At 44.3% G+C, this 25,549-nt stretch overlaps 1 protein-coding gene across 1 annotated transcript in view; it reads right to left on the minus strand.

Annotated features, from left to right (window-relative positions):
• tspan11 (tetraspanin 11) overlaps positions 1–25,549 on the minus strand; it is an 82,615-nt gene that overhangs the window by 37,986 nt on the left and 19,080 nt on the right. The window contains exons 4-7 of the mRNA XM_059976615.1: positions 21,636–21,740; positions 16,337–16,495; positions 5,052–5,138; positions 4,117–4,201 (exon numbers count right to left, since the gene is read on the minus strand). Of these exons, the coding sequence (XP_059832598.1) occupies positions 4,127–4,201; positions 5,052–5,138; positions 16,337–16,495; positions 21,636–21,740 (426 nt within the window). The 3' untranslated portion in view covers positions 4,117–4,126. The remainder of the gene's footprint in view (positions 1–4,116; positions 4,202–5,051; positions 5,139–16,336; positions 16,496–21,635; positions 21,741–25,549) is intronic.

Genomic DNA, 25,549 nt, shown 5'->3' on the forward strand with positions numbered 1-25,549 from the left:
AAGAAAGTTTTTGGCACATTGGCTTTCATAAATCAAATACTGAGTACAGAAGATGGGATGTTACATTGAAATTGTACAAGATGTTGGTGAGTCCTAATTTGGAGAATTATCTGTAGTTTGGATCACCTACCTACAAGAAAGATGTAAGTGAAGATGAAAAAGTACAGATACATTTAAAAGGATGTTGCAGGGTCTGGATGACCTGAGTTATAAGGAAAATTGAATAGATTAGGACTTTCTTCCTTGGAACGTAGAAGAACTTGGGGAATTGACAGATGTATACAAAATTTTGAGGGGTTTAAATAGGATAAATGCAAGCAGGCTTTTTCCACTGAGGTTGGGTGGGACTAAAACTGGAGGTCATGGGTTAAGGGTGAAAGGTGAGTGCATGGGAGCTCGATTTCAATGTTTAAGAGAAGTTTGGATTGGTACATGGATGGTAGGCGTGTGGTCCGAGTGTAGGTCAATGGGGTTAGGCAGGTTAAATGGTTCAACACAGACTAGATGGGCTGAAGGGTCTGTTTATATGCTGTACTTTTCTATGAGTCTAGGTTAGGACTTTATTTCATGGAATGAAGAAGAATGAAGGGAGATTTGATAGAGGCATAAAAAATTATGAGGGCATAGATAGGTTAAATGCAAGCTGGCTTTTTTCCATTGAGATTGGGTGAGACTAGAACTAGAGGTCATGGTTTAATGGTGAAAGGTGAAATGTTTATGAAGAACGTGAGGGTGAATTTCTTCACTCAGAGGTTTGTAAGAGTGTAGAGCATGCTGCCAGAAGATATGGTGGATGCAGGTTCAATTTCAACATTTAAGAGAAATTTGGGTAGGTACATGGATGGGAGGGCTATGGTCTGGGTACAGTTTGATGTGACTAAGTAAAATGATAGCTCTGCACAGACTAAATGGACCAAAGGGCCTGTTTCTGTACTGCAATGTTTCAGTCACTCTCCACAACTGTTGAGCTCCTCCCTCTCTGTTGATCTTGGCCAGGCTGTCCTGGTGGTTATAGTTCTGGACTCGAGGCTACAGGAGGCCAGACTACAGTACCCACCACTCTGCCTGCCTTTTTCTCTGTGAACCGCGCACCAGGAACCAGTCGCTGTTCCTGCACTGTGTAGACATGCCATCTCAAATGGAAGAACAGGGAGCTTGATGCAGAGTGTTGGTTGTGTGATGGGGTGAACTGTGCTATCCTTGCCCAGCTCCCTGATCCCTTCTTTAGCCTCTAGTGTACAACGTGGAAAGCAACTGGTTATGCAGTCACATATTCATTGGGTGTGAAGCTTGGTGAAAGGGGTTGCAGACCAGACCATAAGACATAGGAGCAGAATTTGGCTATCGAGCTTGCTCCGCCATTCCATCATGGTTGATCCAGGATCTCACTCAACCCCATACACGTGCCTTTTCACCTTAGCCTGTGATGCCCTGACCAGTCAGGAAACTATCAACTTCCACCTTAAATATATGCACGGACTTGGCCTCCACTGTAGTCTGTGGCAGAGTATTCCACAGATTCACTACTCTCTGGCTAAAAAAATTCATCTTTATGTCTGTTCTAAAAGGTCACTCCTCAATTTTGAGGCTGTGCCCTCTGGATTTGGATGCCCCCACCATAGGAAACATCTTCTCCACATCCATCCTATCTAGTCTTTTCAACATATGGTAGGTTTCAATGAGATCCTAACTCATTCTTCTAAGTTCCAGTGAGTACAGACCCAAAGCTGCCAAACGTTCCTAATATGTTAACCTCTTCATTCCTGGAACCTCCTCTGGTCTCTCTCCAATGACAATACATTCTTTCTGAGATATGGGCCCAAAACTGTTGAAAATACTTGGTGTGGTCTGACTAGTATCTTATAAAGCCTCAGCATTATCTCCTTGCTTTTATATTCTATTCCCCTTGAAATAAATGACAACATAGCATTTGCCTTCTTAACTACAGACTCAACTTACAAATTAACCTCCTGGGAGATTTACACAAGGATTCCCAAGTCCCTCTGCACCTATGATGTTTGAACCTGAACCTTCTCTTCATTTAGATAATAGTCAGCACTATTTTTCTACCAAAATTCATTATCATACATTTCCCAACACTGTATTCCATCTGCCACTTTTTTGCTCATTCTTCCAATTTGTCTAAGTCCTGCTGCAATCGCATTGTTTCCTCAACACTACCTCCCCCTCCACCTATCTTTGTATCATCCACAAACTTTGCCACAAAGCCATCAATTCCATTTTCAAAATCATTGACAATGTGAAAAGCAGTGCTTGCAATACTGACCCCTGAGGAACACCACTAGTCAGTGGCAGCCAACCAGAAAAGGCCCCTTTTATTCCCACTCACTGCATTCTACCTGTCAGCCATTCCGCTATCCATTCCAGTATCCTTCAGTAGGATTTGCAGTAATTTTATCTTGTAATGCAGTAGGATTTTATCTTGTTAAGCAGCCTCATATGTGGCACCTTATCAAACACTTTCTGAAAATCCAAGTAAATGACATCCACTGCCTCTCCTTTGTCCATCCTGCTTGTTATTTCCTAGAAGAATTCTAACAGGTTTGTCAGGCAAGATTTCCCTTCAGAGAAACCTATTTGACTTATATTATCATCAGTCTCCAAGTACTTTGAAACCTCATTCTTAATTATAAACCCCAACACTTTCCCAACTACTGAGGTTAGGCTAATTGGCCTATAATTTCCTTTCTTTGCCTTCCTCCCTTACTAAAGAGTGGAGTGACATTTGTATTCTTTCAATACTCCCAGACCATGTCAGAATTAAATGATTCTTGAAAGATCATGGCCAATGCATCCGTTATTTCTTCAGCAACCTCTCTCAGGACTCTGGGATGTCATCCATCTGGCCCAGGAGACTTATCCACCTTAAGACCTTTCAGTTTGCCTAAGACTTTTTCCTTTGTAATAGCAATGGCACTCACTCCTGCTTCCTGACACTCATGGACCTCTGGTATCATCCATAGTGAAGACAGGTACAAAGTACTTATTAAATTCATCTGCCATTTCTTTATCCCCCTTTAATACCTCACCAGCATCTTTTTCCAGTGGTCCAATATCAACTCTCATCTCTCTTTTACTCTTTACATAGCTGAAAAAAGCCTTTATTATCCTGCTTTGTATTATTGGCTAGTTTGCCCTCATATTTCATCTTTTCCCTTCTTATAGCTTTTTTAGTTGCCTTTTGTTGGATTTTAAATGCTTCCCAGTCTTACAACTTCCCACTCACTTTTGCTACCTTATGTGCCCTTTCCTTGGCTTTTATGCTGTCCTTAACTTCCTTTGTCAGCCACAGTTGCCTAGCCCTGCCACTTAAGAACTTCTTCAGTGGGACATTTCTAAACTGTACTTTGTGAACTATTCCCAGAAACTTCAGCCATCTCTGTTCTGCTTTCATCCCCACCAGTATCCTCCAGTCTACCTGGGCAAGTTTCTCATGCTTCTGTAATTCCGTTTACTCCATTGTGATACAGATACACACCAGGTATGCTTCTCCCTCTCAGATTGATTTGGGGGTGTTGTTGGAGATTCCTTAGCAATTCTCTGCAGTGCAATTGTAAATGATGTAATCAATTGGCAGCGGCAGATGGGTGAAGTATGGAGTGCCAGTCTAGTAGCCTGACTTGTCCCAGATGCTGTCAGGTATCGGAAGTGGTGCTGAGCTGCAGCCACCCAGCAAAGCGGGCTATCTTGAGGTAAGAGGATTTTGTGTGCGAGAGGGTGGAGGGAGGTACGGGGTCGTGTTTTGCTGCTGTTGTTTTGTTGCTTGTTGTGTTCTGCCATGCATTGTTTGCATGCTATATTGGCACCAGAAAGTGGGGTGACAATTATAGGCTGCTAACGCAATCGATGCATGTTTAGATATACACATGATAAACAAACTTGAATCTTGAACCTCAAAACAGATGAACCAATTCAAGGTCCTGGAGCCCTGGTACTGTTGTGGCAAGAGGTGGCCTCTCTTTCTAAAATCTGCTGGTGAAAACAATAGCTCAATGCACTGTGCAATGAAAGCAACTGAAAGAGGCAATGCAAAGGCAGTTGATGAGAAAAGCTGGGCAAAGGTGCAGATAGCAGTGTCAGTATGCACACACTCACAGGCAAGCCGTCAGTTCTGGAAAAACTCCTCCTCCTCTCTGATGATCACGCAGATGAAGCAGGCAGTTGTTACGGCTCCAATCAGCTGCCGGGCAAACAACAGCAGCTTCAGAATGATCCACAGAAAACCCGTTGTATAGCTAGCAGAGTGACAGAACACCCCTGCTCTGAAACCCACTGTAAAACATCGGCAAATGTCACGTCCCAAACAGACTGGAAGAACATAGGCATGCCTGGGAATCAGAGCCTTGTACAGACTGTTTGTACTGATGGCGAGGGCTTGCAGCCATTCTACCCATCGAACTATTCATTCCGTGATGTTCCCTGCATTCCCCAGGTCTTTCAGTACAGAATTCTCATCACCACACCACTGTTTCTCTCTGACTCTGACTCTGTCATTTCTTCCTGATTAGTGTTCTCAATGAACAAACACTGACGTAAACAGGATTTCACATCAGACACTGAAACTAACCCTATCTCAATGTTGAGGCTCTTCAGCTGGATGTCACAGTTTGTAATTACCCACGTGACTGGGCCTTCACCGTTCAGTCTACTACAGGCAGACAGCTTTTGCTGTGTCCCATCCCCAAGGGCTCATTATCAGCAATCAAACTAGGGTAAAGGAACACCAGACCCCAGCCTCCTGCCCCAGCTGAGTCGTCAGCACATCAAACTCATGTCCCCTGCCCTTCAATGGGAGCTTTCCATACCACAGATTAAAACTATGATAGATATACCTCCCAAACATGCTTATTCTCCCAAAACATTTGCCCTTGACAAACTTGTTCCCCCAACATGCTTGACCCAACACACTTATCCCCCCCTACTTGCATGTTCCCCTGCACACATCCCCCAACAGGTATGCCCCTTCCCCTGACATGTTTACCCCCTCCCTACAACATGCTTGCACACCCCTCAACACATGGTAGGATTACCTGCAGGCAGGCCACGCCAATGCCAACAGCTCCCATGATCAACAGGTGATCTGCAAATACCTGCTCCAGAACGACGAGGCATCCTCCCTGCCAACACATTCCAAAGAAAACACACAATGCTTCAAATTGGCCCAAACTGTGTGCCAGGACTCACGCAGTAACACAGAAACGCACACTGAAATCTGAAGCAAAGCAAATATTGTGACAGTGTACAAAACAATGGACACTGGGGAAAATTTCCATTTACACAGGAAGATCCAGTGAGTGACTGATGGTTTAGGATAGGTGATAATTAATAGTCTAGTGCTGGAGAGAAGGAGGGGAAGGGAGGGTATCGACCTATAAGATCAGCCAGAGCTGAGCATCTTCTCCCCGGATGCATAACTCTTCACACAGATGCAAGAGGATGACTTTATATCACAGCAATGATTATCCAGAGATGGCTTATTTATCTATCTATCTATCTATCTGTTAATTGTTTCACAGATATAGCTAGCATTTATTGACTACCCTTAACTGCTCCAAAGAAAGTGGCGGTGAGACAACTTCTGAAATTCTGCTCCCCTTCCAGAGGCAAGGTGAACATAATTATAAACACCACAAGATGGTAACACCATAAGATATAGGAACAGAATGAGGCCACTCCACCAAGGTTGATTTATTAACCTTTCCAACCCCATTCTCCTGTCTTCTCCCCATAACCACTGACACCCTGACTGATGAAAAATCTATGAAACACTACTTTAAATATACCTAATGACTTGGCTTTCACTGCCGTCTGTGTCAATGAATTCTACAGCTTCACCACCCTCTGGCTGAAGAAGTGCCCCCTCATCAATATTCTAAAGGGTATAGAAAACATCCTCTTTAAGTCCAATCTGTCAAAGACTTTCAACATTCGACAGATTTCATTGAGAACCCTCTCATTCTTCTAAATTCCTGCAACCAAGATGTGACAACGAGAGTCACTGTAACATTCTCCTTCACGTGTAACGAACGCCGAATTTAACATCGAGATAAACCACAGTTAATAAGAACCAGATCGCAGTAAGATTAACCATTTACTGTTCACTCTTCACATTAACATATGGTGAAAAAGCGTTGCTCTCACTGTGATTTCTCATGCCTGCAAAACAACTTCTGCTCAGGTGTGCCTCGTGTTAAGCCCCCACCCTCGCGCTAATTTCAAACCGGTACTTTCCCACAAGACGCGGCGAAACCGGATGTGACGTCATCGCATGCCGATATATTTTATATGCAATGAATATACTTTGAACACTTCTAATTCTAACTAGAAAACACTATCGAATGAATTACTAAGCGAAAATATTATAAACTAAATAACTGTCGTAAAGACAGCACAGTCACACTGCAGGGAACAGTAACAGCCACAGTGCCTCACAGCGGGGAACAGTAACAGTCACAAAGCAGGAGCAGTAGCAGTCACACAGTCTCATTGCAGGGAATGTTAACAGTCACACAGTCTCACTGCAGGAAATGTTAACAGTCACACAGTCTCATTGCAGGGAATGGTAGCAGTCACACAGTCACATTGCAGGAAATGTTAACAGTCACACAGTCACATTGCAGGGAATGGTAGCAGTCACACAGTCTCATTGCAGGGAATGGTAACAGTCACACAGTCACATTGCAGGAAATGTTAACAGTCACACAGTCTCATTGCAGGGAATGGTAACAGTCACACAGTCTCATTGCAGGGAATGGTAACAGTCACACAGTCACATTGCAGGGAATGATAACAGTCACACAGTCTCATTGCAGGGAATGGTAACAGTCACACAATCACATTGCAGGAAATGGTAACAGTCACACAGTCTCATTGCAGGGAATGGTAACAGTCAGTCTCTTTGCAGAGAATGGTAACAGTCACACAGTCTCATTGCAGGAAATGGTAACAGTCACACAGTCTCATTGCAGGGAATGGTAACAGTCACAGTCTCATTGCAGAGAATGGTAACAGTCACACAGTCTCATTGCAGGAAATGGTAGCAGTCACACAGTCTCATTGCAGGGAATGATAACAGTCACACAGTCACATTGTAGGGAATGGTAACAGTCACACAGTCTCACTGCAGGGAATGTTAACAGTCACACAGTCTCACTGCAGGGAATGATAACAGTCACACAGTCTCATTGCAGGAAATGATAACAGTCACACAGTCACATTGCAGGGAATGGTAACAGTCACACAGTCACATTGCAGGGAATGGTAACAGTCACACAGTCACATTGCAGGGAATGGTAGCAGTCACACAGTCACATTGCAGGAAATGTTAACAGTCACACAGTCACATTGCAGGGAATGGTAGCAGTCACACAGTCTCATTGCAGGGAATGGTAACAGTCACACAGTCACATTGCAGGAAATGTTAACAGTCACACAGTCTCATTGCAGGGAATGGTAACAGTCACACAGTCTCATTGCAGGGAATGGTAACAGTCACACAGTCACATTGCAGGGAATGATAACAGTCACACAGTCTCATTGCAGGGAATGGTAACAGTCACACAATCACATTGCAGGAAATGGTAACAGTCACACAGTCTCATTGCAGGGAATGGTAACAGTCAGTCTCATTGCAGAGAATGGTAACAGTCACACAGTCTCATTGCAGGAAATGGTAACAGTCACACAGTCTCATTGCAGGGAATGGTAACAGTCACAGTCTCATTGCAGAGAATGGTAACAGTCACACAGTCTCATTGCAGGAAATGGTAGCAGTCACACAGTCTCATTGCACGAAATGGTAACAGTCACACAGTCTCATTGCAGGGAATGGTAACAGTCACAGTCTCATTGCAGGAAATGGTAACAGTCACACAGTCTCATTGCAGGAAATGTTAACAGTCACACAGTCACATTGCAGGGAATGTTAACAGTCACACAGTCACATTGCAGGGAATGGTAACAGTCACACAGTCTCACTGCAGGGAATGTTAACAGTCACACAGTCTCATTGCAGGGAATGGTAACAGTCACACAGTCACATTGCAGGGAATGATAACAGTCACACAGTCTCATTGCAGGGAATGATAACAGTCACACAGTCACATTGTAGGGAATGGTAACAGTCACACAGTCTCACTGCAGGGAATGTTAACAGTCACACAGTCTCACTGCAGGGAATGATAACAGTCACACAGTCTCATTGCAGGGAATGGTAACAGTCACACAGTCACATTGCAGGGAATGGTAACAGTCACACAGTCTCATTGCAGGGAATGGTAACAGTCACACAGTCTCACTGCAGGGAATGTTAACAGTCACACAGTCACATTGCAGGGAATGGTAACAGTCACACAGTCTCACTGCAGGGAATGTTAACAGTCACACAGTCACATTGCAGGGAATGGTAACAGTCACAGTCTCATTGCAGGGAATGGTAACAGTCACACAGTCTCATTGCAGGGAATGGTAACAGTCACACAGTCTCACTGCAGGGAATGTTAACAGTCACACAGTCACACTGAGGGGAATGATAACAGTCACACAGTCACACTGAGGGGAATGATAACAGTCACACTGAGGGGAATGATAACAGTCGCACAGTCTCACTGCAGGGAATGGTAACAGTCACACAGTCTCATTGCAGGGAATGGTAACAGTCACACAATCACATTGCAGGGAATGGTAACAGTCAGACAATCACATTGCAGGGAATGGTAACAGTCACACAGTCTCACTGTGGGGAGCTGAACAGTCACACAACAGCTGCAGTAATAGTGACTCAGCCACAGCTCGGGAAGCAGTAACGGTTACACAGTCTCACAGTATGGAACGGTAACACAGTCACAATGCAGGGAGCAGTTGCAGTCACATTGTCACACAGCAGGAACTGTAACAGCCACACAGTCACACTGAGGAAGCAGTAGAAGTGATACAATCGCACAGTGCAGATCACTAGCAGTCACACCATGGCAAACAGTAACAGTCACACAGTTACACTGCGGGAGCAGTAACAGCCACACTGCGGGGATCAGTAACGGTCACACTATCTCACAGCAGGGAACAGTAACAGTCACACCACAGGGAACAATAACAGTCAGTCATACAGTGGGGAGTAGTAACAGTCACAAAGTCTCACTGCAGGGAGCAGTATCAAGACACACAGTCACACAGTAGGTAACAGTGACAGTCACACAGTCTCACTGTGGAGAACAAGAACAGACACACACCCACACCACATGAGCAGTAACAGTCACATGATTGGAGCAGTAACAGTTAAACAGTCACACAGCGGGGAACAGTAACTCCCCTGTTCCTAATACCTCGCCAAATGTTCATAAATCCTGCCTCTCTGGATCTTCTCCATCAACTTACCAACCATAAGGTAAGACTCGCTGATCTATAATCTTTACTCCCTTTCTTGAATAAAGGAACAACATTTGCAACTCTCCAATCCTCCAGAACCTCTCCCGTGCCCATTGATGATGCAAAGATCACCCCCAGAGGCTCAGCAATCTCCCTCGCCTCCCACAGTAGCCTGGGGTACATCTCATCTGGTCCCGGTGACTTATCCAACTGATGCTTTCCAAAAGCTCCAGCACATCTTCTTTTTTAATATCTACATGCTCAAGCTTTTCAGTCTGCCAAAGTCATCACTACCATCTCTAAGATCCTTTTCCATAAGTGAATACTGAAGTAAAGTATTCATTAAGTACCTCTGCTATTTCCTCCGGTTCCATACACACTTTCCCACTGTCACACTTGATAGGTCCTATTCTTTCATGTCTTATCCTCTTGCTCTTCACATATTTGTAGAATGCCTTGGGGTTTTCCTTGATTCTGCCCCCCAAGGCCTTCTCATGGCCCTTTCTGACTCTACTAATTTCCTTCTTAAGCTTCTTCCTATTAGCCTTATAACTTTTTTTGCCACAATATGTTTATTTGCATTTTAGTACCATAAAATACAGCTTTTATCTTCCTATACTTTCCTTATATTATTCAGAAAATACAGAAGTTGCAGTATTAACACAACAAACAAGACAACACACACAAAAAAACACAAAAAATGTTACTCCTATTTCAACAAGTGGTAATCTATATATAAAAATGTGTAAAATTTAACAGATATTTATAATACAATTCAAAAATCAATAAATAAATAATATAAATTTTCTACAAGTTTGGAAGCTGCATTGTCTACAGCAGGTAATACTCTTTTAATCTTCTGTTAAGTCCAAATTCTTGACATAGTTAATGAAGGGTCTCCATATATTCGCAAATATCTGCTGTTTAGACCTTAATATATAGGTTATCCTTTCCAGTGGGAGACCTGATAACATCTGCCTTATCCATTGAGTAGTGCCTGATCTATGAGTACTTTTCCATAATTGTGCAATACATTTTTTAGCATGAGGTAAGCTGAGATCTATAAATGCTTGTTCATTTTTACTGTAATTGTGCTTCTCTAAGTACAAACCCAACAGAAAGAGTTTAGGGTCCAGTGAAACTTGTTTTGAAATAATTTTCTCGATTATAGCTCGTACCTCTTTCCAAAATGCTCCAGTCTCTCCACATTGCCACATACAATGAAACAATGTACCTCTAGCTTCTGTACATTTTGTGCATATGTCTGATATGTTTTTGTTTTATCAATTTAATTCTACTGGTGTGACATATGTCAACGTTAACCATTTGTACTGTATCAATTTAAGGTGAGTGTTTATTGACTTAGTACAAGCATTGGTACAAGCTGTTTTCCACTCTTCGTCTGAAATTCTAAGCTGCAAATTTTCCTCCCAAATTTTCAATTTGCATTGTGAATTTTCAGATGAGCAAGGTACCTGCAAATTATAAAATTCTGAAATGATACCCTTTCTCAAACTGTCCTTTATCTTAATTTTTTCTAAGTGTAAATGTAGGGGTTTGGTAAGTGTGTTGTTTTGGTTTACCTTAACAAAACTTCTTAGCTGGAGGTACTTGTAGAAATGTTTACTATTGAGGTTAAGGGTACACCTCAGCTCCTCAAAAGACATCATAATGTCTGAGTCTGCTAAATAAAGGCTTTGAATCATTTCAAGTCCCTTGGATTTCCATTCTTTAAATGTCGCATCTGCTCTTCCTGGTACAAAGAACTGATTGCCCCATATTGGACTATCTTGTGATAATACATATGGTTCCTTTAAATATTTTTTTACATCATACCATACCTTTATCATGAGCTTTACAATTGGATTTTTAGCTTGCTTCCATAATTTTTTAACTGTATCTGAGTATATGTATAAAGGAAGAGGTAATCTTAGACTGTGAGATTCTATTTCTATCCAATGAGGAGGATCATTTGTTGAAAAATAGAGCATAATAGTTCTCAGCTGTACAGCCCAATAATACCACATGACGTTTGGACATTTTAGACCCCCTCAATCAAATGGCAAATACAATAATGATAAACGAAGTCTTGCTCTCCTATTGTTCCATATAAATCTCAAAAATATCTTTTTGATTTTTGAGAACAGGTCTAAAGGTGGTGGCAAAGGAATATTTTGGAATAGATAGAGCAGCTTTGGTAGTATCTTCATTTTTAGAATGTTGATTCTCCCAATTGTAGGTATTGGTAGAGCCACCCATCTTTCAATTGACTTATTAATAAGGGGTCATAATTAGCATTAACAATATGTTCTAACCTAGGCAGAATCTCTACTCCCAAATACTTAAACTGTTGTACAACATTAAATTGGATTACTTCCGAAATTGGATCCCTTCTTTCATTAGTGTTGAGCAGTAATATAGAGGATTTAGTATTATTCACTTTGTATCCTGAAATCTCACCAAATGATTTAATTAGCTGTAGCAAAGTTGGGATCAATTTATTTAAATTGGATATAAATAATTGGATATAAAATGTGCCTTGGGATCTGTTCTGGGACCCTTACTCTTTGTGATTTTTATAAAGGACCTGGATGAGGAAGTATAGGTTCATAAGTTTGCAGATGACACCAAGGTTGGAGGTTTTGTTTATAGTGTGGAGGGCTGTCAGAGGTTACAGCGGGATACTGATAGGATGCAAAAGTGTGCTGAGAAGTGGCAGATGGAGTTCAACCCAGATAAGTGTGAAGTGGTTCATTTTGGTAGGTCAAATATGGTGGCAGAATATAGTGTTAATATAGTATTAAGACTCTTGGCAGTGTGGAGGATCAGAGGGATCTTGGGGTCCGAGTCCATAGGATGCTCAAAGCAGCTGCACAGGGTGACTCTGTGGTTAAGAAGGCATACGGTGTATTGGCCTTCATCAATCTTGGAATTGAATTTAGGAGCTGAGAGGTAATGTTGCAGCTATATAGGACCTTGGTCAGACCCCACTTGGAGTACTGTGCTCAGTTTTGGTTGCCTCAATACAGGAAGGATGTGGAAGCCATAGAAAGGGTGCAGAGGAGATTTACAAGTATGTTGCCTGGATTGGGGAGCGTGCCTTATGAGAATAGGTTGAGTGAAGTCGGCCTTTTCTCCTTGGAGTGACAAAGGATGAGAAGTGACCTGATAGAGGTGTATAAGATGATGATAGGCATTGATCATGTGGATAGTCAGAGGCTTTTTCCCAGGTTTAAGGTGCTTGGAAGTAGGTACAGAGGAGATGTCAGGGGTAATTTCTTTTACGCAGAGAGTGGTGAGTGCGTGGAATGGGCTGCCGGTAGCGGTGGTGGAGGTGGATACAATAGGGTCTTTTATGAGACTCCTGGAGGGCTACATGGAGATTAGAAAAATAGATGGCTATGCATAAAACCTAGATAATTCTAAGATAGGGACATGTTTGGCACAAGTTTGTGGGCCAAAGAGCCTGTGTTGTGCTGTAGGTTTTCTATGTTTGTATGTTTCTGTGGAATATTTGAGGAAAATTCTTCACTCAGAGATTTGTGGAAGTGTGGAATGAACTGCCAGCACAAGTGGTGCACGTGAGCTCCATTTCAATGTTTCGAAGTTTAGATAAGTACATGGATGGTAGGGCTATTATCTCAGTGAAAGTCGATGAGAGTAGGGAGTTTAAATGTTTCAGCATGGACTAGATGGACTGAAGGGCTTATTTCTGTGATGTACTTCCCTATGACTCGAAAAGAAAGAAATATTCTTTTTGACAACAACTATGAAAATCTCAGTTTGTCAAATATTCTCTGTTTCAAAGAACTCCTTCAGGGGCAGAAGTCTGTGGTTCTTGCCCACTATGGATTGTGTGACCCTAAACAGAGTGAGTTTTAATTGCCCTTCAGTGTGGGGACATTTTGTGTGGCCAATGAGTGCTGGCTTTGTCAGTGACATCACATCTTCTGAACAAACAAGAGCCTGAAAGAGTGGAAAGTGAATTGGTACAATGGCATAGATACCCATTAACTTTACAAACTATTGCCCAGATCATTAAACTCCTGGAATGTCACCAAGTTCTGAAGACTTTCAAGACCTCCACATTTGTACATTCCTACAGAAGGTCACTATGAGGTCCTTCTAAAATTCCTGTAACTCATCTTATTATTCCTGCGACGGTGTTCTTATTGGATCAAGCATCAGGCACGTGTCATCCAGCACTATACCTTCAATAAGGTCATGGCGCCTTCACACACCAGGCTACTGCCTCCCTGCCTATACCCCCCAACCCTCTCTTACACAGAGCAGGAATCAAGATGGAAAGTTGTGCACCCACCAAACTCACAGCATTCCTTGGTGTGCAGTTCAGATCACAGCTCAGGGAAGAGGAGTAAAATATCACTGAAGGTGCAGCATCAATGAAGATTCCTCCAGCCTCAACACATTTAAGAGCAATGAACAATTCTCATCATTCATTGATACATTTACCTTGGAGTTAACGGAAAAAAACATAAAAACACAGAAATCTACAGCACATTACAGGCTTTTCGGCCCACAATGTTGTGCTGACCATGTAACCTTCTCTAGAAGCTGCCTAGAATTTCCCTACCGCATAGCCCTCTAATTTGCTAAGTTCTATGTACTCATCTGAGAGTCTCAAAAAGACCCTGTTGTATCTACATTTACCACCGCCGCCAGCAGTGCATTCCATGAACCCACCACTCTCTGTGTGAATAACTTACCCCTGACATTCCCTCTGTACCTATTTCCAAGCAGCTTAAAACTATGCGCCTTTGTGTTACCTATTCCAGCCCTGGGAAAAAGCCTCTGCCTATCCACACTATCAATGCCTCTCATCATCTTATACACCTCTATCAGGTCATCTCTCATCCTCCACTGCTCCAAGGAGAAAAGGCCGAGTTCATTCAACCAATTCTCATAAGGCATGAACCCCAATCCAGGCAACATCCTTGTAAATCTCCTCTGTACTCTCTCTACAGTATCCACATCCTTCTGTAGTGAGGTGACCAGAGCTGAACACAGTACTCCCAGTGGGGACTTACTTAGGTCTTATATCACTATAAAACTACCTCACAGCTTTTGAACTCACTCCCACGGTTGATGAATGCCAACATACCATACGCCTTCTTAACAACACTGTCAATCTGCACAGCAGCTTTGAGTGTCCTATGGACATGGACCCCCAAAATCTTGCTGATCTTCCACATTGCAAAGAGTCTTACCATTACATTCTGTCATCAAATTTGACCTACCAAAATTAACTTAACTGGGTTAAACTCCATCCGCCACTTCGCAGCCCAGTTCTGCATCCTATCAATGCCGTGCTGTAACCTCTGACACACTATCCACAACACCCCAACTTTTGTGTTATCAGCAAATTTACTAACCCACCCTTCTACTTCCTCATCCAGGTTATTTATAAAAATCACAAAGAGGAGGAGTCCCAGAACAGATCCCTGTGGAACACCACTGGTCACCATCCTCCATGCAGAATACAGACCACCTACAACCACCCTTTGCCTTCTGTTGGCAAGCCAATTCTGGATCCATGAAGCAAGGTCTCCTTGGATCCCATACCTCCTTACTTTCTGAAGGAGCCTTGCATGGTGAACCTTATCAAATGCCTTACTGAAGTCCATATACACTCTCTCCACCTTCATCAATGTGTTTTGTTACTTCCTCAAGGAATTCAATCAGGTTTGTAAGGCATGACCTGTCCTTGACAAAGCTATGATTACTATCCCTAATCAGATTATGTCTCCCCAAATGCTCATAAAACCTGCCTCTCAGGATCTTCTCCAACAACTTGCCCACCACTGACGTACGACTCACTGGTCTATAATTCCCTGGGTTATCTTTACTCCCTTTCTTGAACAAGGGAATAATGCTTGCAACCTTTCAATCCTCTGGTACTTCTCCCATCCCGATAGCTGATGCAAAGATCATTACCAGAGGCTCAGCAATCTCCTCCTTCACTTCCCACAGTAGCCTGGGGTACATCTCATCCACTCCCAGCAACTTATTTAACTTAATGCTTTTTGAAAGCTCCAGCACATCCTCTATCTTAACATCTATACACTCAAGCATTTCAGTCTGTTGTAAGTCATCCCCACAATTGCCAAGGTCCTTTTCCCTGGTGAATACAGAAGCAAAATATTCATTAAGTACATCCACAACCCCCTCCAGCTCCATGCACATGTTTCCACCCTCACACCTGATTGATCCTATTCCCACACGGCTCATCCTCTTGTTCTTCATATACTTGTGGAATGTCTTGGGGTTTTCCTTAATCCTGCTCTCCAAGGCCTTCTCACGGCCCCTTCTAGCTCTCCTAATTTCATTTTTGAGCTCCTTCCTGGCACTCACTCCTGTAATTTTCTAGAGCTCTAACAGTACCTAGTTTCTTGAACCTTTCATAAGCTTTTCTTTTCTTAATTAGATTTTCTACATAGTTTGTACACCATGGTTCTTTTACCCTACCATCCTTTCCCTGCCTCAATGGTACATACCTATGCAGAATACCATGCAAATGTTCCCTGAATATTTGCCACATTTCTGCTGTGCATTTCCCTGAGAACATCTTCCAATTTATGTTCCTGCCTAATAGCATATTTCCCCCTACCACAATTAAATATTTTCCCAAATTGTCTCCTCTTATCATTCTCCAGCCACTATGGTAAAGGAGATAGAATTGTGGTCGCTACCTCATTCTTACCCCCACTAACCCCTCTGAACTAACTCCCAACCCAGCCCCTTCTTCACTCTCCTGCTCATCTTAATTCTTCCTCTCTAGGTTCCAAGAGGGGAATAGAACCTACTTCCTGGTGGTGTCCTTCACTAGTAGGGGCCCAGGAGACAAGCAGAACCAAGGACCATTGTAAGTATGTTGGTACAAATACATATTTAACAGTTGATGAGATTTTACTTCCAGAAAAGTGTTTCTTACCTCTACCTTGTAGACATTTGATGGGTGGTCTCGTTGGCCACAGGCCTCTGTTACAGTTTTACAACAACTGTCAGGTACAAGCCTGTCACCCGAGTCAGGGGAGAGAATGTAGACACTGTCCTGCCAGTCAGACGAGCTGTTGCTGCCACAGCATTTAAACTACAACAGAGGAAGGTGCAGTCAGTGTCATCTTTTGTGAATGTTGTTTGCCAAAGTCAAACTAAGAATTGTGGGCCATTCTGTATTGTTCATTATCTCCAGGGGAGGCATACTGAGTGGCAGAGAGAGGATTCTTTCTTCTCCTCTCCAAATAGGCCACTGGGTAATTCCAGTGCAGAGATGGAGATTTACTGGGGATGATTTTTGTTTTACACAAGGAGTGGTGGGTGCCTGGAATGTGCTGTCAGTGGTCAGTGGTGGTGGATGCAGTTAGAAAATAGAGACACTCGAGAGGCACATGGATAGGCAGAGAATGGAGAGATATGGACCATATACAGGCTGATGGGATTAGATGGCCTTAGGTGTCAGAGACAACAGGAGAGATTGTGCTGTGAGATTCAAGCAACAGGCAACAGTGTTAGGTAGAATGGCCCTGTTTACCACACGTGGCGTGCAATAACACTGCAGTTGGAGGATGTGTTGACATCAATGACAGGAACACAGCAGCCGAGCACATCAAAGACAGCCCTCCACTTTCATTCACATCCCCTGGGCATTTTCTCATATAGTCATCTCCCACCTCCCCTCACAGACAGAGAGAAAGCCACAATTACTTCAAGGGACGTTATGTTGAAGTTATATAAGTCATTGATGAAGCCTAATTTTTGGTCACCTACCTACAGGAAAAATGTGAATGATTGAAACAATGCAGAGAAAATTTACAAGGAAGTTGTTAGGACTTGAGGACCTAAGTTATAGGAAGAGGTTAAATAGGTTAGGACTTTATTGTCTAGTGTGTAGAAGACTGAGATATTTGATAGAGGTATACAAAATTATGAAGGGTATAGATAGGGTAAATAAAGCTGTTGCCCTATAGATCCTGGTCCCAGCCACCTCCCTCGCTTCCTGCCATGTCACACAGAGCAGCTGCTTGCTGTTTGAAATGCAGCATGTTTGTATGTAATGGCTGTCGTTTCTCAGAGAGTCTGCGGGATCCAGCAGCAGCAAACACAGGACAGCATTAAATCATTTCTGGATCCAGCCTTGTTCAAACTTCAATATCATTCTCGTAAAATTCAGAGCCCAGCTCCCACACCCACCAGCCTCACTGCTTCCAAATATTACATCTGGGCATTTTTACCGTGTCTTTTCTTCCCAAGGGTTTGCAGTTCCAGCAGAATTAGAAAACTGCTGGGAAGAACAGGCCCTCAGTCCTTGGGGTCGCGTTGCCGGTGGCTGTTGGTGGGAACGTCTTAATATGCTCGGCAGAGGATGGTGCTCGGAGAAGCTGTGCCGGAGGGGATGGTCGGAGGCACGGAGGTTCGACGGACTCGGAGTCCGCTGCAATTAGGTCGCTTTCAGTGTGTGCTGCGTCTGCGAGGCTGAGTCGGGCGGCGCCGTGGAAGTCCATAGCGGGGGTATTCCCTTCTGCCACCGGCGTGGGATGGCGAGTCTGTCTGGGGACTTGTGGAAACTGTGTTGTGGTTTCTTTCGAACTTAGAGTCTCTTAACATCTTTGGACTATTTTTACCATGCCCATGGTCTGTTTTTTTAATCAAATTATGCTATTGTTTGCACTGTTGTAACTATGTGGTTTTGTGCAGGTCTTATAGCTTTAGTTTTTGGTCTTGTTTTGTCTGGGGATTTGGAGCTCCTTTCCGGGGAATGCGCTAAGATAGTAGTGCAATGTTAATACGCAGCAGCCTCTCCATACTCTGGACTGGGGATTACCAAATGTTATGTGGATTTTCTGGTGTAGTCTATTTTGTCATGTGCTTTGTTGATATCATTCTGGAGGAACATTGTCTCATTTTTTAACTGCATTGCATTTGTGGTTTTTAAATGACAATAAACTGAATCTGAATCTGAAATTATCCACTAGTCTCTCACCAGCCCACTTCACTATGATTCCACTCTACCCTTTGTCGGCATTAGGCCTGTGTCCCTCTAACTTCTTTCAGAGTCATAGAGAAATGCAGCACGAAAGTCTGGCCCTTTGGCCCATCTAGTCCATACCAAAACCGCTTAAACTGCCTACTCCCATTGACCTCCACTAGAACCATAGCCCTCTGTACCCCTACCATCCATGTACCTATTCAAACTTCTCTTAAATGTTGGAATTGACCTCACCTACACCACTTGTGCTGGCAGCTCATTCCACACTCTCATGACCCACTGAATGAAGAAGATTCCCCTCATGTTCCCCTTAAACTTTTCTCCTTTCACCCTTAACCCATGTTGGCCCGAAGAAACTACAGTCAAGGACAGGAGAAGCAGACAAGCCAGTTGTCCCCATTTTCTGGACTCTCAACTGATTCTTGCTCTTGGATAATCTAATGAAAGCAACTGAGTGTGGACACAGGAAGCTTCAGGTAGTGATCTGCTAAACTGAGACCATTCTCAAACAAGTAGCCATGTGTTACGTAAAGGGCGTGGACTCTGAACTGATTCTTGACTCTGGGACAATCTAATCAGAGCAATAAGCCTGAGACCATTCTCAGAGGAGTAGCTACTTGTTATGTAAGATGCCAGACTTGCAATCTGTAATCTCATTAGACTCTGCCTGGGTTGCCTCATTTAACTGGCTTGGACCAGTCAGAGTGTAAAGGCACAAATCACAAGGCTGAGGTGGGTAGACCATGAAACAATGTTGGTTGTAGTCTTGTTCAATGACCAGTAAGAAGGTGACCCAGGTAGGTCAGGTGACCTTGAGCCAAATGGATGGAGATCAATTGATGAGGAACTGTACAAGACTCAGGAGCCCCAATACGCAGGGGCAATAACTCTCCAGGAGGCAGAGACCAACCGTCGTGGATAAGGAGGACCCCACGGACACGTGGAGATTGGGACTGCGAGGAACAATGGCCTGCGTAGACTCTTTTCCTGAGTAATATCGTTTCTCTTCATTAACTGTTCATAGAGTATCAGGGAATTCTAGTAGGGAGCACACATGGAAATAGAGTGTGAACCCTCATGCTTTTTAGTTGAAATAATGAGTTACTTGTCAAATACAGATTTTCTGTGCCTCACTGATCATCATTACAAGGGGTGATTCTTGTAACACCCATGATGTCTAGTTGTAGTCCCACCTAACCTCAGTGAAAAAGTCTGCTTCCATTTACCCTATCTATACTCCTCATAATTTTATCTCCCAGTACCTATCCAAATCTCTTTAAACATTGCTGCCACATCCCCTGGACCTCATTCCAGATTACCAGCCCGCTTTGTGTGGAAAAACCTGTTCCTCAAATCCTCTTTCCATTTCTCCACCCTCTCCTTACACCAGTATTCTCTAGTTCTTCCTGTGGTGGGAGAAAGGTTCTATCCATCCTATCTATTTTTAAGGCCTCCATTGGTCAGGGTCGGCATGGATTTTGTGTCTGAGCTGTCTCGATATTCAAGCCTGGGCAGTACAATATGGAGAGCCAGCTGTTACCCGTGTAGCAAGCTCCCCTTCCCATGAATCTGAAGAACCCAAAGGAATGGCAGACAGTGATACAGTTCGTCACTAGCAGCATCGCAGGAGCTGGCAGTCAACGTTGAACTGCCTTAGGGACTCCAACTTCAGATTTTTCCCTCAGGGCATTCTCTTGAAGCCTTCCTCATGAGTGGGTATACCCACAAGACAGTGGAGGTTTGATATCAGAATTTTCTTTCTCCTAGATGAGCTGCCAACCACAGCTCATGAGCCCATCTGCCTGAAGCAACTGGTTTTAAGGTGCCAGTAATCTGCCTTTGCCCCTTTTCCTGTCAGTAGAAATGGTTCTGCCAGGCTTAGTAGCTAAGCCACACGTGAAGACCAGGAGCTGAACTTGATTGTCAGAGGCTATTTGAGGTGCATGCCATTGGGAGCATTTAATAGGTAGTGTAAGCTTGTCCCCATTACTTCCTCTGGCTGTAACAACCTGAATGAATCATCCCCTCTCAATTTTACAAACCTCAATAAGGTCACCTCAGTGTCCTAGGTTGCAGTTAGAATAAACTGTACAACACCTCAAGTGCTACCTAAGCAATGGTACGTACAGCTGCAACACGACTCAACTCTTACACTCAACGTGTCATCTCTACGAAGAAAGCTTATTAAATACCTTTCTCATTACCCTATCCTCACACGTTGTAATGGATGGATATCTGGTAATCTTTCAGGGGCTATGGACTTCCACCCAAAGATCTCTCTGTACCTCAACATTCCAAGGTCCCTGCCATTCATTCTCGCTGCCCTATTTGACCTCCCAAAGTTCAAAGTAAAATTATTATCAAAGTACATATATGTCACTATATACAATCCTGAGATTTATTTTTTTGTGGACATACTCAATAAATCCAAGAACCATAATAGAATCAATGAAAGACCACTCCAACAGGATGGACAAGCGACTAATAAGACAACAAACTGCAAATACAAAGAAAAACAATAAATATTGAGTACATGAGTTGAAGAGTCCTTGAAAGTGAGTCCATAGTTTGTGAGAATAGTTCGGTGATGGGGCAAGTAAAGTTGAGTAAAGTTATCCCCTCTGGTGCATTTCCTCACACATGCCTGAATTAAATTCTGTGGGCTACTGCTCCACCCAGCATCCCAGCCAATCTGTGTCCATCCAGAAGCTGACTGATCAGATCACCAACAATCCCATCCAAGTCTGGAGATTAGAAAATGTCATTTTGTAAGGATAATCCAGGTAATTATAGGTTAGCGAGCCTCATGTCAATGATAGGGAAGCTGTTGGAGAGGATACTGAAGGACAGTGTCTATTCACAATTAGAAAGGCACAGCCTACTTAGGGACAATCAGCCGGGTTTGTGCGGGACAGGTCATGTCTTAAAACTTCATTAGGTTATTTGAGGAGGTGACGGTGTTTGATGAGGGTAGGGCAGTGTACAATATCTATATGGACTTTGACAGGTCCTTCATCGTAGGTTGATTCAGAAGATAGAGCATGGGATCCAGGTAAATTGGGAGTTAGGATCTGGAACTGCCTTGCCCATAGAAGAAAGAGAATAGGCTGTTATTCTGGCAGATGGTCTGTGACCACTGGTGTTACAAAGATTGGTGCTGAGACCTCTATTGTAAACACTTAATAGCATGAATTAGGCACAGTCCCACTTCCTGAAAGAAAATTGTAGAAAGTTAATTGCATACGTCTTGCTGAAGCCGATCGATGGACTGGGTGATGCTGCCCTCTCCTGGCTGCCCGTAATTCTCCATCATCTCTTTGTTCAGCTGCTCTTTCAACTCTTCACTCAACTACACAAAGACAAAGACGAGAAGCAGAAGGGTGGTTAGGATTCCTTTACTGCTCTGTCCCTGGGGAGCAGGAGCATGGGTAGATGTGGGTGATGGGCAGATGGAAGCTGGTGGGGAGGTGATGGTACTGAGGGAGGGGGAGCTGAAAAAGGTGAACAGAGACTCTTCTCCTTTTCCTATTCTGTCCACTCACCCAGCTTCATCTGCCTATCATCCCATCCCCACCCCGAGCTCCCAGCCCCTCTCTCTAAGCCTTCCCACTCACCTCTTTACACCAATTATCTCCCCTCTACTGTCTTAGCCCTGAGTCAGGGTCTCAATCCAAAACCTCGACCACCCTTCTGCCTCCACAAAAGCTGCTCTGCTGTTGTTCCTCTCAATTTGCTTGGGCTACTCAGGAGGGTTTCAGCTGGTGCAGTAAGGGAGTGGGAATCAGAGCAGTTGATCAGCAGTGGCAGATAGACATTAGATCAACTGTCCAATATGGCACAGGAACAGAATTAGGGGACATGGCCCATCAAGTCTGCTCCATCATGGCTGAATTATTAACCCTCTCAACCCCATTCTCCTGTCTCCTCCCATAACCCTTGATGCTCTGACTAATCAAGTACCTATCAACCTCTGCTTTAAGTATACCCAATGACTTGGCCTCCACAGCTGTCTGTGGCAACGAATTCCCCATATTCACTACATACCAGCTAAAGAAATTCCTCCTTATCTCGTTCTAAATAGATATCTCTCTATTCTGAGGCTGTGCCCTCTGGTCCTAGGCTCCCCCACTATAGGAAATATACTCTGCAAATCTTGGCCCTTCAGTATTCAATAGATTTCAATGAGATCTAACCCCACCATTCTTCTAAATTCCAATAGTAAAAGCCAGAACCATCAAACACTCTTCATATATTAACCCCTTCATTCCTGCAATCATCCTCATGAACCTCCCCTGGACCCTCTCCAATACCAGCACATTCTTCCTTAGATAAGGTCCCAAAACTGAGTGCCTGACCTGGATAATGAACACAGTGGGACAGACAATCTGGAAATGTTTTTATGAAGAGGTATAATGTGTAAGGAAGTGAACTCAGAACAGGGATTGATATATAGAACTACAATGTTGTACCCATGACAGAAACCTGGTTGAGAGAAGGGTAGGACTGGCACATCAGTGTCCCAGTGCATAGATCTTTCAGATGGAATGGTGGCAGAGATATACTATTGATCAGGGGCATGCAACTGCTATACATGGAGAGGACACACTGTGAAGAGCTCATTAGCAACAGGAAAATGCAGTCACTACGATAAGGTCATACCCCAGCCCTCTGAATCACCAGCAGCAGATGAGTGGACAGATTATGGAAAGATGTAAAAACAAAAGGGTTGTTTTTGTCACTGAATTTAAAATATCTTCTCTCATCCTCAATATTGACTGACACTTCTTTAGTGCCATAAGTTTAGATGAGGCAGAATTTGTTAGGTGACTCAAGATTTCTTGAAACAGAATGTAGATAGTCAAACAGGGGAGGGGGTATATACTCAACCTTACATTGGGAAATGAGCCTGGTCAGGTAATTGAAGCTCAGAAGGGATGCTCCTTCTGCAAGTTTTAAAATAGTTAAAGATAAGGATAAGACTTGTTCTTATGAAAATGCTAAATTTGGGGAAATTTAATTGCAACAATAATCAGCAGGAAGTTTGGACATGAGATTGGGAGTATGATGATAAACCCACATTTGCCATGTGGGAGTCCATTGAAGGAGATTTGATTAGGGCTTCAGACCAGCATGTTCTGTATGATAGAGATGGTCGGGTTCAGCAACCATGGGTGACAGAAGAATTTGTACAGGAAGTTTGATCAAAAAGATAAACTGAATATAACACACAAAATGCTGGAGGAACTCTACATGCCAGACAGTTGATGTTTCGGGCTGAGGGGAGAGAGAAGCACAAGGTGATAGGTGAAACTGGGAGGGGGAGGCACGAAGCGAAGAGTTGGGAAGTTGATTGGTGAAAGAGATACAGGGCTAGAGAAGGGAAACTCCCAATAGGAGAGAACAGAAGGCCATGGAAGAAAGAAAAGGGTGGGAGGAGCACCAGAGGGAGATAATGGGCAGGCAAGGATATAAGGTGAGAAAGGGAAAAGGGGATGGGAATAGTGAAGGAGGTAGGGGGAGGGAAGATTAGAAGTTTGAGAAATCGATGTTCATGCTATCAGGTTGGAGGCTACCCAGATGGAATATAAGGTGTTGTTTCTTCAATCTGAGTGTGGCCTCATCATGACAGTGCAGGAGGCCATGGATAGACATATCAGAATGGGAATGGGAAATGGAATTAAACTGGGTGGCCACTGGGAGATCCTGCTTGTTCTGGTGGATGGAGAGTAGATGCTCGGCGAAGCAGTCTCCTAATCTACATTGGGTCTCACCGATATACAAGAGGCCACACAGGGAGCAGTGAATGCAATATATGACCCCAACAGACTCACAGATGAAGTGTCGGCTCACCTCAAAGGACTGTTTAGTGCCCTGGATGATAGTGAGGGAGGAGGTATAGGGGCAGGTTTGCACTTGTTCTACTCGCAAGGATAAGTGCCAGGAAGGAAATCAGTAGGGAGGGATGAATGGATGGGGGGGGGGGGGGTCGTGTAGGGAGTGATCCCAGCAGAAAGTGGTGGGGTGGGAATGATTTGTTTGGTGGTTGGATCCGGTTCGAGATGGCAGAGTTTCTGGAGAATTATGTGCTGGACATGGAAGCTGGTGGTGTGCAAGGTGAGGACAACTGAACACAAACAAGGTTTTGGAGATTGAAATCAGACAAGGCCTCAAAAAGGCCATAAAATGTCCTTGGCAATTAGGATTACAATGTGCAATAAAGGCTCTTTGTTTTACACAGGGGGTGGTGGGTGTGTGGAACACTCTGCCGGGGGAGGAGGAGGTGGTTGAATGGAACACCCTCCGAGGGAGGAGGAGGTGGGTGAGTAGAACACTCTGTCGGGGGAGGAGGAGGTGTGTGAGTGGAACACTCTTTCGGGGGAGGAGGAGGTGTGTGAGTGCAACTCCCTGTTGAGGGAGGAGGAGGTGATTGAGTGGAACACCCTGTCGGGGGAGGAGGAGATGGGTGAGTGGAACACCCTGTCGGGGGAGGAGGAGGTGATTGAGTGGAACACCCTGTCGGGGGAGGAGGAGGTAGGTGAGTGGAACACACTGTCGGGGGGAGGAGGAGGTGTGTGAGTGAAACTCCCTGTCGGGGGAGGAGGAGGTGGGTGAGTGGAACACCCTGTCGAGGGAGGAGGAGGTGGGTGAGTGGAACACCCTGTCGAGGGAGGAGGAGGTGTGTGAGTGAAACTCCCTGTCGGGGGAGGAGGAGGTGGGTGAGTGGAACAACCTCCGGAGGAGGAGGATGTGGGTGAGTGGAACAACCTCCGGGGGAGGAGGAGGTGGGTGAGTGGAACACCCTGTCGGGGGAGGAGGAGGTGGGTGAGTGGAACGCCCTGTCGAGGGAGGAGGAGGTGGGTGAGTGGAACACCCTGTCGGGGGAGGAGGAGGTGGGTGAGTGGAACGCCCTGTCGGGGGAGGAGGAGGTGGGTGAGTGGAACGCCCTGTCGAGGGAGGAGGAGGTGGGTGAGTGAAACACCCTGTCGAGGGAGGAGGAGGTGGGTGAGTGGAACACCCTGCCGGGGGAGGAGGAGGTGGGTGAGTGGAACTCCCTGTCGAGGGAGGAGGAGGTGGGTGAGTGGAACACCCCGTCGGGGGAGAGGGAGGTGGGTGAGTGGAACTCCCTGTCGAGGGAGGAGGAGGTGGGTGAGAGGAACA

This window comes from Hypanus sabinus, chromosome 8, assembly GCF_030144855.1.
Source record: "Hypanus sabinus isolate sHypSab1 chromosome 8, sHypSab1.hap1, whole genome shotgun sequence".
Taxonomy (NCBI): Eukaryota; Metazoa; Chordata; class Chondrichthyes; order Myliobatiformes; family Dasyatidae; genus Hypanus; species Hypanus sabinus.